Genomic DNA, 15611 nt, shown 5'->3' with positions numbered 1-15611 from the left:
CATATATTTTCAGAATTGATTCCATCCACAAGAACATGAAGTAATGGAAGTAATTTGCACCTGCTCAGTATTCTTTTCATAGTCTACCTAAATGTATGAATTTGAAAAGCTCTTTATGAAATAAATTTTCTTGATAAATAACACTTAAACTTTCTCATATACATGTACCTAATGTCAGGTGAAAAGGTATCAATCCGCCTGACGTTACATTTAAATTTTACTACAAACTGAAGTCATTTTGTTAGAACAATCATTTTTTTTTCCTTACATCAAATGAATGAAAATTAAATTATAAGCAATGAATTTAATAGTTACCCATTTTAAACGGTATAAACTGGGTTGGGGCAGTTTACGCTTTATAAACCGCGAAGTCCTTCGAATTTAGGTGAAAACTGAATAAAAGTGATCAATTAATACTAACCACCAGATATAACACAATAAAATCCCTACCTCGAACATGCTGCTGAATATATTATTAATCTCGGTCACATCTATATTCTAGAAGTTTATAAAAATGGATGTAGACAATATTTTACGGTCCTTAGGAAATTACGGGAGATACCAAGTTCTACAGTATGCTTACAATCTGTTTTGTTTACCGATATTGACGTATCCAGTAGTCATTTACGTATTTGTTGGTGAGTACATTATTTAAAGTGACGTCATAATATAATGTCGTCTGTTGAGGTCCGATTCTGACCTATCCAGTAGTCATTTACGTATTTATTGGTGAGTACATTATTTTGAATGACGTCATGATAAATTTTCGTGATCACGTTGTGGAGGTTTGAAAAAAAAGATCATATCAGATTTTAGCTCTTCTGAGCCAAAGGCTCAAAGAGCTAATGCTATGCCCATTTGTGTGGTATGCGTTAACGTTTTAGATAATGGGTCATAACTCAAAAACCCCTTGGCCAATCATTGTCAACTTTGTCACAGGGTATCCTTGGCCAAACAGCTACCATTTGTACTAAAACTAGGGTTGGGATCCCAAAACAAGGGGAGATAATCATGAGAAATAAAACCAAAAGTATTAGTTGCTAAAAAAATCTTCTCTATAACCACCTGGCAGATTTTCACCAAACTTACATACAAGGATCAGGATATGTTGGAAAATAAACTCTGCTCGGGGAATTACCCTGGGGCAAAGGGCGTGGTCTCAAGGTCACCTCAAAGTTGACCACCTATTCACTTATCAAAAATGTTTATATTTTGCTTACTATAAAGATCAGGATCATCAAGTCTTGTAAGTCGATGCATCTTAGGACATCACTTCATGTTAACTCAAAAGAGGGTCACAGTGAGGTGACTTACTTCTTTGATTCCGAGAAATTCTGTTTTCAAATAAATTTTGAGACATATTTTGGACAAAAGTGGGTCACCGTGACCTACTTTTTAATTTTATGGCTAATCTTTTTTTAAATATTTAACCCCATTATTCTAGGCACTGAGAGGTTTAGAATCAACAAATCTTGTAAGTTATACATCTTCGGACTTTAAAGCATATTTATAATAAAAATTATTAGGTCACTGTTACCTTCTTTTGAACTTTGCAGACATTTGTTTTCAAATTGTTTAAAAGGCATATTTTGAATAATGTTAGACCTTTGATCATTAAATTTTGTAAGTTGATGCATCATGGGTCTGCAGAAAATGTCGACCAAAATGTAGGTCACGGTGACCTACTTTCGACATTTTATGGCTATATTTAAGTATCTCAGGCTAAGAATCAATAAAAATTGTCGGTTGATGCATCTTGGGATTTCGGAGGTTGATGACCAAAATGTAATTCAAGGTGACCTACTTTTGACATTTTATGGTTAGCTTTATGTATCTCAGGTACTCATTAACATGGAATTATCAAACTTTGTCATTTAATGCATCTTAGGTTTTCGGAGCATGTTGACCAAAAAGTAGGTCACCATGACCTACTTTTGAATGTCTCAGGTACTTATTGGCCTAGAATCTCCAATCTTTGTCAATTAATGCAGCTTGTCCCTTAGAAATTTTCAATCATAAAGTAGGTCACTGTGACCTACATATAGTGTTTTATAGCTATATTGAAATATCTTCAGTCCTAACTGGCTAAGAATCATCAAACTTTGTCAATTGATGCATTTTGGGTCTTAGGATAAAGTGTATCATTTATCAGAAGAGTGATTCAAGGCCCTTTGGCCTCTTATAAATTATATTGCACACTTCTTTTGGCATAATTCAGTCAAAAACGTAAATGCAGGTTACATGGTAATCATTTCTTTCATAATGATTCCCTAATCAGATCTTTCTGGATAGGTCTGGGTTCCTCACGTTCGTTCTGTTATCCCTATTAAAATGACTATAAATCAGGGCCTGTGTGCCTCTCAAAAGAATCCGTTTTATTCTTTGAAACTTTGACAAAGGTCACACTACATTTCAAAATGCTGATCCAAAATATTCTCAAGGTGAGTTTACACGATGCAAAAAAGTTAAAAGGAAAAGAACGGCAATCGATTAAAACAATCAACAAGCAATGCAAATCTGTGAACAAGGCATAAAAACGGAGTAAGCATCCTCTGTTGATAAAAATACGAACCCTTATTTATATTATTTAATTAAACCTTAAACAGACCAAAATAAATACTTCCACTATAAATCTTAACCCGCAAAATTTCTTTATTTTGAAGAATTTAAGTCACGTGACCATAATTGTCATATTACAGATATGTAGATAGACATTACTCAAATAACATTAGGCTATCAAATTTTACTATTCGTGAAAGAAAGATCTTCCTTGTTATATACATTTGTGTACATGGAAAATTGAAAAGGTGTATAAAGTTAAGTTAAACGGAATTCCCAATTGTGTCCCTTCTTACCAAACCTTATTTTTTATTCAAAATAAAGCAAAATTAATGCAAAATCTTATACGTGAAAGGAAGAAAACACTTGCAGTTGCCTTCAACTAAACAGAATATCTAACAACCAAGCTCTATGATAAACGTGATAACATGAACTTTTCAACAATTGCCATTTTCCCTTACTTATGCAGCAATATACCTTTATCACTTGCATATACAGTTTATATCTCTTAATTGATTCAATGCGCAAGGACATTCTCTACGAGATATTTAAAAAACGCAAGGCATTGACAGATAGTTTGCTGGAACAAGAATATCAAGCTTCAGCTTACCCGTTTAAAGTCATAATATCGTCATAAATACTATGACTAGTACAATAGCCTTGTCAGCTAATGCAATTTATCATTAAGTCAAATACTGACTGTTATTTTTTAAATATATGATATGTCATTATACACACATTGAGTTGTCAAGGTATTTTCCGTTATTTCCCGATCATGAAAAGGAGCACACGGTGGTTGCCACTTGTCAAAGGGGATGCTCACTCCTCAACGGAACCTGATTTCAGCTCTGATCATGATGTTTTGCAGGTCCATGTTTGCTCTGTTCCTTGTATTTAGTACTGTTTAGTGCACGAGGACTATTGGTCTTGAATACTATTTATTTATTCTATACATTTTAATATCAGACTTCAAGACCATAAACTGAGAACGGTGTGAGTCAAAAGTTTGATTTTGAATATCTTGGGTTTTATTTATCATATTTGTTTGAAAATTTCCAAGTTTGTTTAATATTCCAATTTTAAGATATGATGAAAATTTTCATTTCTTACCAAGATTATTTCAAAAGTCAATATATTGATTTGTGAAATTTTGACTTAAGTCTATTATTAGTTTATATTCTTAGAGCAGTCAAATTTTCATCGCCAAGCATTTAAAACTTTTAAGAGACTTTTAAACATTTAATTGATTTTGCTTTTCTTCATGGTTAAATTTTAAAGGAATGAAAGTAAGTTCAATAGAATAAAACACTTGTAAAAATATGAAATACAACAATGAAATACTCTTTTTTTCATTTCCAGGTTACATTCCAGACTTCAAATGTAAGACTTCAGATAAGCACGTGACAAATGACTACGCTGACATCAATACGTCATATAACGTCACAATCCATTCGCGTCAATGTGACGTCATCTTTGAGACAAACAGGTCTGGTGTTCTCACACAGAAGACTATTCCATGTAGAGATGGATACGAATTTTTTGGCCAAGAGACCACTGCTTCTGAGGTACAAAAATTACCAATACTTAAGGAGAGGATTTTTTAAGTTGCAGGAACTTGTAACTAATCCCGTTGTATAAATTATACAATAAAATATGTTCAAAACAAAAAAACGATACTTAACATTAAATATGAAGATGAAAAACAGTTATCCTTTTAAACCACCGGGAAAAGAGCAACCGAGGAGCTTTAAGAACATCAGTAGTGGTATCAGTTGCCATGGAGGGATTTGCATCTTATGTCGATGGGTTACACTCACCTTGTGCTCGTTGACATTATCGGGGAAACAGAAAAAATCGTACACAATTCAGTGCATAAATTATAACCTGATATCTACTGTAAAATCATCATAATAATAACCTGATAACTACTGTAAAATCACATATTTTCTTGGGGTCAAATTTTCGTGGTTTGAGTAAAAATCTTGGTTCGTGGGGATATAGATTCGTGGATTTAGAATTGTTGAGTGGTGGTTATGCTTGTTTCATTTCGTGGTTGACACGAATTCATGGGTCTCTTTACTCCTCGAAACAACAAAAATCAAACCAACTCGAAAATTTGTGATTTCACAGTACATGTATATTGTATAAAAACGTAAGTCAGCTTTTTTGTGGATGATGGATCACACTTATCAAACTGATACAATTTTCAGTGGAATCTTGTTTGTGGAGCCGAGGGCCTAGGAAGCATGTCTACCACCATGTTAGTGATTGGTCAAATGATTGGAGCGACACTTTTTCCCGCCCTGGCGGATAAATACGGTCGTCTGCTGATCTTCTACACAAACTTTATCGCCATGGCTCTGTGTTACGTGTTGGCAGCATTTGTTCCTTGGTTCAGTGCCTTCGTCATCTTAAGATTATTGATGGGAGCTTTTGGACAGGTAAGACTCTAGAAGTCACTGTCTTGATAATTCAGTCGACAGACCTCTAGCTAGAAGTTGTTGATTCATTTCCCGACCGCAGACGAAATTTGGCAAAAATAAGTAAGTGTGTTCCTTCCCTGTGCATTAGAAGTAAAACTCGCAGGATGTTTAGATGAGACCTTAAAACTGTGAAAAAATCTATTTCTGTTTAAGGGAGCTGGGATGTCACTGTCAACATTGGGTTTGGAGATTTTCCCCGCTGAGTCACGAGGTTTTATTGTCTCTATCGGAAGTGTAGCCTGGTCTCTCTCAATTACGTCCATATCTCTAGTAGCCTACCTCCTCAGAAACCTATCCTGGAGATACACCATGCTGGCAGCCGGAATAATAGGCTCCCACAGCCTGGCTACACGCTGGTATGTACCACTATATCTCTATATCAGCCGGTATAATAGGCTCCCACAGCCTGGCTACACGCTGGTATGTACCACTGTATCTCTATATCAGCCGGTATTATAGGCTCCCACAGCCTGGCTACACGCTGGTATGTATCACTATTTTTCTTTTTCTCCTGTTTTCAGTATATTGGCAATCATATAATAGATTAGAAACATAATGAGTTGTATAAAGTCAATCAAATTATAAACTTGTTTTGAACGGTTGTTGAATACAATGGATGATAAGACTGTGTTATATAGCTGATCATTCCGGTAGAAATACAGAGTAAAGAGCAAGATACTTGGAAAATGCAGCAACATTTCAGAATGCAGAAGTCTATAGAAGCATATTATACTAGCAAATACTCAGGGTGTGCAAGGAAATAGAAGTGTATTATACCAGAAGTTACTCAGGGTGTAAAAGGCTATAGAACTTATTGCACCAGCAGTTACTGATAAAATAGTGCTACATACTAACGTGTAGCGAGGCTTATACCAGTATAAGCCTCGCTACACGTAGAGCATGCTATTGCGTATCGAATCTACTGAGATATATAAACACCGTTTTTGTTTTAAATACATGTATATGCACTCCGTATGCAGGTGATAAAGGTATACTGCTGCATAAGAAAGGGAAGTTGAAGATAGAAAAGTTAAAATCATCAGGTTTATCATAGAGCTTTGTTGTTAGATTACCTTTAGATTACCTTAAGATTACCTTTGGATTACCTTAAGATTACCTTTAGATTACCTTTAAATATCACTTAATTTTTCTATACTTTTTCGTAAGGATCCTCCAAGAGTCTCCTCGATGGCTTGTTGCAAATGGTAGATACGAGGAGGCAAAGCAATGGATAAAACGAGCTGCCAAGTGGAACAAAATAGATCCCTCCACTATCATAGATGAGTTCGACTCTGAATTACAGAGTAGTGAACTACAGGTGCTTGTTGATGAAACTACTCCGTACAGGAAACCCGAGACAATGTGTGAACAGACCGGGAAAAAGAGAAAGGAGGAGAAGTTGTCTGTTTTGGATATTTTCAGACATAAACTCATTCTACTGACATCCGTGATAGTTTGGATAATATGGTAATAATCTTTTTATTTTCAATTTGTACAAGATCCTTTATGACGTAATAATCAGATTTAAAATCCTCGACGTCATTAAACAAGAAAAATGATAAAAGGTTCCATAACTATGTCCCTTGATTTAACAAAGTATTAAAAGAAACCAATTATTTCCTTGGTTTATTTGAATGTATCTTTCTATTGAGGTTTGTGAACAGCATAACGTATTATGGACTATTTCTGACCTCCGGCACTATGAGTGGAAATATGTATCTTAACTTCTTCTTAAATGGAATCGTCGAGCTACCAAGCACCTTTCTCTATTTGTTTACGATCAACAGGTATTTCAGTTTTTTAAAAGTTATGTTCTAATAAGAGTTAAAGAGAATTTTTCTTACAACAAAACAAAACATGTTTTTCAAGAGAAAAATATATGATATCAAGGTTTGCACATGTTGACTTTTAACCCCATTTTAAACATAGAAGCACTAAAAATGTCAAAAGACTATGGACTTTTCGTGAACAAAATTTAGTGTTTTTTTTACTTATACCGGGTAAATTAATGAAAATTGTCAATTCAATTACATATTCTTGGTGTAATGTAATGTTAAGAATGTTTTCGTCCAAAATGAAATGTGCTATAAACTATAAATAACCGGGCTATTTTTCTATCTTACTTTTTAAGAAGAGAGATCATACTAATGGCAAAAAATTGTTATATGAATAGAGAGCTCTTTAGTGTTTAGAGCTTCCTAAAAAGAAAATTAGCATACAAATTAAGGTAAAAACCTCTTTCTAGGTATGGTAGGAAGAAGACCTGTGTCATGTTTCATGCTATTGCTGGTGTTAGTCTGACCTTGACTGCTGTCCTTAACTTTACTGCAGGTAGATACCACCTTAAAAGAATGTACCAGACCTTCGATCAAATATTAGGGCTTAAATGAATGAATGTTCCTTCCTTTTTATCAATGCACAGGGCTTACGGCTTGCGTGGTAGGGGATGCTTACTCCTCCAAACGCCTCTGATCCAACCTCCGGATTTTACAGGAGTCTCTGATTTCACCCACTCACAGATTTGTTTATAGGCTTTTTAAGATAATTTTCAATAATCTTGATCACCATTTTCAGTCACAGTTCAGCTTTTTTTACAGGTGAAAAAAAATGAAACTTAAAAGATCTATGTTAATTTCAGCTTAGAGGTATATTCCTTATGTCTAATAAGATTACATCAGTAACTGTGATTTGTATTGTTACATATAATAGAATATGTAATAAAACTTAAAAATCAAAACTAAATATGAACGTTATTTCCTACAATATGTTAACAGATATCATAAAGATTATGTGATAATCACGAAAATCCAGCTTCTTAATGTCCCTGTAGCCTATCATTCTTTTTTCTCTTCGATCTTTTTTTAACATTAGATACATCATCGTTGAAGGGATTGGCCTCGGCCATGAGTTTTGCCGGAAAGTTTGGAATATCTGGTTCATTTATGACAATTTTCCTATACACCCCAGAAATATATCCTACAAATTTAAGGTATGGAATTCCTAACCATTCTGTAAATTTTAGGTCAAAAGTAATATAAAAAAAATATTTAAAAATTAATGTGTACTTTTGCGAAGACAAAGATTCGTTTTGATTTCAGTTTGATAAAAAGGTCTGGGATAAATATTATTCATGTTTCCAGCTAAAGCTGCATAGAACTATATTAATTCTATGATAAACGATCTACATCAATATAAATATTGAATTTTTATTGATATACCAAATTTAATGTATAAAGACACTGAATCGATCTTAAGGTCTTTTAGGATTTTATTTTGGTGCCCTTCTGATAGAGTACAGTTTCTTTAATTCTTTTAAAAAATATCTCAATAATTGTAATTTCATTAAAGTGATTTCCGCGCAATTTACAATTAATAATTAATATTCTATAGTTTTTAAGAGTTGATGGACATCAACTCAGTAATGCTACTGCTTACAATGTTGACCTAATTTTGACCAAAGAACACACCTCGTTTATTCAGTTCCTTCTACGATGAATTGTATCACATCTTGAGAAACTCTACATAAATAAAAGCGAACATATATATTGAAGACATGTCAATGTTTCTTTTTTTAAAAGGAAATTTATTTTAAGTATAAACAATAACATTTTCATTGACATCAGACATGCCTTATTGTGTCGTTCCGACAAAAAAATAGTGCATTTTAAACCGCCGAAGAATGAAAGTGTATTTCGTAACTTCTCATATTCCTATATGTGCATATATGTCTTGTCGATTTTTAAAATTTTCAAACTAATTGCATAAAACATTGGTTAATTTTCTGTTCGTTGGGATTTATACAAATGACACATAGGCCTAACATAGAGATCGAACTACTTTTTCATATTCATACGCACCATGCTACTTTGCTTTGTAAACAAAAACACGCAAAATCGGCAGCACAACAGTGACTTCAAAAGAAATTGAGGGGACTGTGGAGGCTTACTAGGAAATTTTTTGAAGGTACGTAAATGTAATTACATGTACATTTAAGTATAGTTGCACGTGTTGCTCTGAAATATAAACTTAGCCAGTAGTTTATCGATAGGACTTTGTATGGTACTGACCGAGTAAACATTAGCGCCACCTTGTTTTTGCGGCTTTAGGGGCCTGATTCTATATAAATTTTTCTTTGTGTTTTTTCCGCAAAAGTAGCTTCCATTGTAGTAATGAGGCAACTGCCTCACTAGAAATATTATTTTCAAGTCTTTGAAAACACACAAAACAGCAGTCGTGCGACAGGACATGCCATTGAAATTTCGACTAGATTTCCACTTTCTTGAGAGAATCGGTCATGTTTTAGTGAAAATCGAATGAATATTTTTCTGCATGCAATGAAACGAAACGAAATTAACCAAGATAATATTTCTATTTGTTGTATCACACGAAAAATACGATGAGAACGAAGCATCTGTTGGAACGACGCCATTTTTATTTTAGCCAGGAGCGGATCAAAATCCACCACATGCACCTGTTCATAATAAATCTGGAATAAGTTATTTTAATTGATTTATGTTTACTCATATCGCTTCAGAAAAATATAGACCACTTTTTTAGTGTAACATAACAGGGTGAAAGTGTCTTATTTATTTATTTTCATTATAAAATAAAAAAAATATTCATAAATGGGAATACAATGTATGTGAAAAAAAATACACATGTTCTGGATGACATGCGAGTACAAAGGCATCCTGTGTCATACAACTATGGAATTAACAATTTTGAGATGTAAAAAAAAAAAAATAAAGATCAGATTGAGATTTTGATGATCTTAAAGATGCATTATGTTGATGATGTCAAGGGCTCAAAAAAGAAAAAGACAAACTTTTCTGGAAAATATCAGGTTCAAAGAAAAATTGTCAAAGCAAGTCTCAGCTATTACTTGCATTGCAGCAGATATGCATAAAGCATCAAACAATTTCTCAGAAGATAGTAGAGGTAGACAGTGTACGTGTTGCTAATGCACTTGTAAGCATTTTGTATAAAGAAGTGGTTTGAATTCCTACAGAGGATTGGAATTCAAGTGATCTTAATTTATTGCTTTGGAAAGATAATGATTTACATTTAAGATGTCATAATAAATAAAATACCCTTCAAATCTTATTTTATATGTTGTTTTAATTTAGAATTTAAAATTTGTGATTTTTCTAGAAGTACATGTATAAACCATAAGGGCCAGAGCATAATGGTTCCTGGAAGGATTTGTTTACGAAACCTTTTTCATTGCTTCTGGAGGTTTGTTGGTTAATTTCTCATTCCGGAGAAATTTAACTCCATCACTACCATGTTGGGGGTTCCCTAATGCCAGATGACATCTCCAGGAAAGCAAAGAGGTACTTTTAAAATGTCATGATAAATAAAATACCCTTCAGATCTTCAATTTTACGTGTTATTTATATGTCGTTTTAATGATAATGTAAAATATTTTATTTTTCTAGAGGTATACACCACAAATGGCAGAGCATAAAGGATGGCTGGGAGGATTTGATAAACCTACTGTTGTAGGAGAACAATTTCAAGCATTGATATATATTTGAAAATTGTGCTGTCAGTCTTTTGTATGTTGGAGGACAAGCTTCCCCTTGAAAACTGGAACAAATGTGAAATGAAGAATGTGTATCTTTATATTGAGAACTTTTCCTTGTAAAATCACCTCTGGGAAAAAGTTTATTTCATATCAATTTATTGTGTTCATTATCTGGTCTAATTTTATATTTGTAATTGTTTTAAAATTGCATGGCGAAACACATTTTTGCTCACCTGAGTCAAAAGCTTAAACGAGTTTTTTGATCCGATTTCTTTGTTGTCTGTTGTGTTGTAAACTTGTTACAACTTAATTTTTGTTCAAATGATGCCCCTTCCCCCCTGGGAGCTTGAGACCATTTATAAAGTTAAACTTCTCAAAATGGAACTGATATCTTCTTTTTTTCCAAGCCGAGATACTCAAGTGATGTACAAAGTATGTACTTTGTAGTGACATCAATTAGAAGCAATATCATTAAACTGCCAGTTTGATAGCAGAAATTTTATTTTCAAGAAAATGTTAGAGGCATATGTTTATATATATCATATTAATTTCATGTTTGAATTTCAAAACCGATTTCAGCTACTACAATTTACATTGGAAAAAAATGCAGTTGTCCAACTTGTGTCTATTATGTGTCATGAAGGTAAAATCTTACAGCTTATTGTGATATGCAACAAATATTTTACCGTGACCATGTGTTTTTGCAACAGTTGTAAAGTGTATATGCTCAAGAACACAATTATTAGTTTTCTCCTGTAGCCCAAATATAACTGTGTTAGTAATTTGATTACTGAAGCATTTATTTGTAAATCAGAGTCCTGTGTAAAACTTCTGAGAAATAATACTTATTTTGCATTCTTAATGCTCATTACACTTGTGAGAAAATTATGAACAAAATTGTGACGGCGACTTTCTCTTTTCTAAAAAAAAAAATCATTTTCTTGTATTTTACTGTATATTGTGCTTTTACACATTCAAACTGGAAGACTGCAATGTTAAAAAAATCTTATATGATAAGTATAACAATAGTAATTGTCAAATTGATAATGAAAAGTATTTTAGGTCACCTGAGCCGAAGGCTCAAGTGAGCTTTTCTGATCACATTTTGTTCGTCGTCCGTCCGTTTGTAAACTTTTCACATTTTCGACTTCTTCTCAAGAATCAATGGACCAATTTTAACCAAACTTGGCAAAAAGCATCCTTGGGTGATGGGAAGTTTAAATTAACATGAAGGGCCAAGTCCCCTTACAAGGGGAGATAATCAAGATAAGACAAAAATATGTTTGGTCAATAAAAATCTTATCAAGAACCTCTGGGCCAGGAAAGCTGAAACTTATGTGGAAGCGTCCTTGGGTAGTGTAGATATTTCATTGTTAAAATCATGACCCCCGGGGGTTGGGCGGGGCCACAATAGGGAATCCAAGTTTTACATAGAAATATGTAGAACAAAGCTTTAAAAATCTTCTTCTGAAGATACACAGGGCCAGGACAGCTGAAACTTATGTGGAAGCATTCTTGGGTAGTGTAGATATTAAATTGTTAAAATCATGACCACCGGGGGTAGGACGGGGCCACAATAGGGAATCCAAGTTTAACATAGAAATATATAGAACAAAATAAAAAATCTTTTTCTCAAGAACCACTGAGCCTGGAAAGCTGAAACTTATGTGGAAGCATCATTGGGTTGTGTAGATTCTAAAGTTTTAAAATCATAAAAGGGAAGGGGGTAGTGGGCATCATAGGTAAAGAAAGAGAGGGAATCTGGTAAAGAACTGCATCACCCAAGTTACTCTGGTGAGCGATGTGGCCCATGGGCCTCTTGTTTTAAAGAGATATTACTTTTGCTGTATCCACATTAAGGGCATTCAGATATTGTTGTACTATGATACACTGTAGGTGTAAAAGAGCGTTTCATTTCATTTGTTAAAATAGGGCACTAATACACAATAAATGTTTAAATATAATGTAAAAAGAATTGCTTTCCTTATTATTTCACATGACATAATTTCTTTATGGGATTTAATAATACAGTGCATCATCTCATGAAATTGACATCAGAAATCAAATGGAAGTCTAAATACTTGATATCGCGATTACTTAACTTAGCGGAATTCTTTCGCGAAGGAGGTAGGAATCGTCTGTTGGGTGGGGGCAATGTGCTTTTTAATACAATGCAAGATCGCACATTGTAGCATTTATAAGGACAGATAAGTAAAAAATCCTGGTGGAATACCTTGCTAAACAATCGCTGAACCAGCCTAATATATTTTTGAGAGGCGCCAATCCTAAATTGTCACATTTTTAACGATATTCTTAATTAAGTGAACTCTTCTCGTTAAATTTTCATTGAAAATCGTCACATTTTTAAGCAGATAAAATATTCTAAACTTTCCTTATTTGACAATCTACTATTTGGAGTTCAATATCTGGCAAAACATCGTGATTTCGGCATTAAATTGTTCGAATCATTCGATTGTCACTACTGTCAACAATGTCATTTGCCCCCAGAAATGTAGACTTTTCTCAACTCCCTCGCAAAAGAGCGGTAGTAAGTCAGATAACTGCGAGGTACCCATTGGTAGTCGCGATATAACGTATTTCTGCAATTTTTAAAAGGCAATCTCATTTCCTTATCAGTAAAGCAGTGTTCAATTTATAAGCTTGAACATTCATCAACTCGTATCAGTACTTTCAGTACTTTGATTTTATTATGCATAAGGTTATTTAGTAAGATGCATCTTATTTTTTTTACGCACAAATGTATTTTTTACACTGTAGTTGTTTTCCATGCTGTATGCTTATGCATATTTTAATGTTAAGCGCACTAGAGTGTCTTAAAATGCGCTTTAGAAGTTATTGTACTGTATTGTATCTTTTCAAAATTCATTTTTAAAAAAAAAACAAACTTTTTTTTAATAAATCTTTCCCCACTTGTTTTCCCCTTGTTTTAGAGCTTTAGGTATGGGTCTGGCATCTGCTGCGTCTAGAATAGGAGGAATGATCTCTCCATATGCAGCCTTATTTGTAAGTGTCTTTAATTAGGGCCAGTTTTAATACTCTAATTTTTAGCTTTATAAATACAGATTCATTGGATAGTTTTTTGTATTATGAATATTTGTCTTTATCATATTTATAATTTATATATAGAGATATCGATCAAAAATCAAACTTCAAAATCCATTCAAAACAACACTTGCAGACGTGTAACTTGCCCTACAGCACAGTAAACTAAAAAAACATCAGAGTTGAATCACGTGCCTTGGCGGAGTAAGCATTACCTGCCACACGTTGCTTAAAATACTGCATTCTGATACTACTTAAGATGAGGGGATTCTTAATCTTTTTTCTTTGGAAACATATATGAAACATGATCCCGCTTCTGACGTTTTGTAGGCCCGTGTTTACTCTGCTCTTATTTTGTATTGTTTTATGGACTTTTGATCTTTAATACTGTTCGTTATCTCCATTTGTTTTATTCACACTGAATTCTCTACCGATTTTTGTGTGTGTGACCCGTCAACAAGGAATGCCTCTCAATGGCACACAATATCTTTCTTCCGATGTTCACAAAGTTTCGTATTTGCTCTGCGCCCAATTTCTTTTGTTCTAATTAATGGACATTTGAGCTCGATTTCTCTTTGTTATCTTTATATTTCTCACATAACCTTTCTCTCCTTATCAAAATGTGTCAAAATTGAAAAACAAGACGTGTTTGTGAAATACTGATCCCCCCCCCCCACCCCGGCAACTTATAGCAAAGTTTTAAATCTTTTCAAATGCAAATCAAATATATTGGTAACCGTAGTGAAGTCTTTTCATAGGAAATGCACTTGTGAAACTTGAAAGCTTTAGCACCGCCTGCTCGAAAGTTATGGCCTATGTTAAGTATATCATCAGGAATTAGCTTCCGAAGCAGGGATTAACTTAATGGACAAACGCACTTGGATTATTCCACTCACAATGCTTTTTAGATAATTATTCATATTATACTATCTAAATTTTAAACAGGATAAATCAGTAGAGATATGGTTAGGATTTATTTAAGTAAGTCAAACTTCAAGGTGCTACGTTTCACTATATTGATACTTTATAAAATAAAATAATCATATTAACTCTGTCTTTTAATATAGGGTACCTACATCCCATGGGGTCCAGGTGTTGTGTTCGGTTCTCTGTCACTCGTGGTAACAATTTTGTTTCTATGGTTACCCGAAACAACTGGAAAGGAGCTGCCAGATACCCTCGAAGAAACCAAGAATTTCTATATATTGAAAGACAACAAGAAAAAGAACAAAATGAATTCTTTAAATAGAGATTTATAGCAAAAATGGACAGAACACTTTATATTTCTAGTTGTAACTTACAACAGAGAACACATTATAAAGGAGAAACATGGGCTTCACTCTGTATTTAGCTTTAACACATAAAACATCATTGTATACTGTAGTCGTACTTTTTTCTACGGGGTCATAATTCCGCGGAATCTTCATTTCTCTTTAGTCCGCGGGTAGAAAATTGTGCGTATATCTTCGATACACTCTCGAGAATTTTTCACTCATATGGAGACGTCACCGTATGCCGGTGAAGGGCTTCAAATTTTGACCTTTACTCGGCACTCAGGGCTATTGAGCAGTGAGGGATCTTTATCGTGCCAACGCCTGCCGCTGACACGGGGCCTCGGTTTTTAAGTTCTCATCCGAAGGACCCGCAACTTTCACTTCAAAGTGCCGAGCGCATGGTGAAGGAACAGTTGCTACCCATTTTATCGACTGGGTCAGTCGCGGCCGAGATACGAACTCAAGACCTACCGATCACGGAGCGAGCGCTCTACCGACTGAGCTACCGTTAACGGTCCAGGTACCATGGAGGAGTGAGCATCCCCTGCCGACCGATCACACCCGCCGTGTGCTCCTTGTCATGAATGGGAAAAGTCGAAAAAATCCTTTGTCTATTCATTATGTAAATAATGGACTAACAATTAGTATGAAAAAAAAAACGTCAGTCAGCATTTAACTCAATGATAAATTGTATTTGCTGACAAG

General features: G+C 34.2%; 1 protein-coding gene and 1 long non-coding RNA gene across 2 annotated transcripts; both read left to right on the top strand.

Moving 5' to 3' along the window:
* The first annotated feature begins 514 nt into the window (after positions 1-514).
* LOC134241201 (organic cation transporter protein-like) lies at positions 515-15013 on the top strand. The gene is made up of 10 exons (XM_062723274.1): positions 515-638; positions 3919-4124; positions 4770-5000; positions 5196-5398; positions 6210-6509; positions 6695-6829; positions 7288-7373; positions 7914-8031; positions 13521-13593; positions 14700-15013. Exons 1-10 carry the CDS (start codon positions 515-517, stop codon positions 14889-14891), a joined length of 1668 nt encoding a protein of 555 aa, XP_062579258.1. The 3' UTR covers positions 14892-15013.
* On the top strand, positions 8896-10992 carry LOC134241200 (uncharacterized). The gene is made up of 3 exons (XR_009986612.1): positions 8896-9005; positions 10194-10375; positions 10481-10992. It is a non-coding gene; the product is annotated as an uncharacterized LOC134241200 (long non-coding RNA).
* Positions 15014-15611: the final 598 nt, after the last annotated feature.

Source organism: Saccostrea cucullata, unplaced genomic scaffold, assembly GCF_032062105.1.
Source record: "Saccostrea cucullata isolate Sc308-1 unplaced genomic scaffold, CSIRO_AGI_Scuc_v1 ctg5533, whole genome shotgun sequence".
Classification (NCBI taxonomy): Eukaryota; Metazoa; Mollusca; class Bivalvia; order Ostreida; family Ostreidae; genus Saccostrea; species Saccostrea cuccullata.
This window is presented reverse-complemented; position numbering and strand designations above follow the sequence as displayed.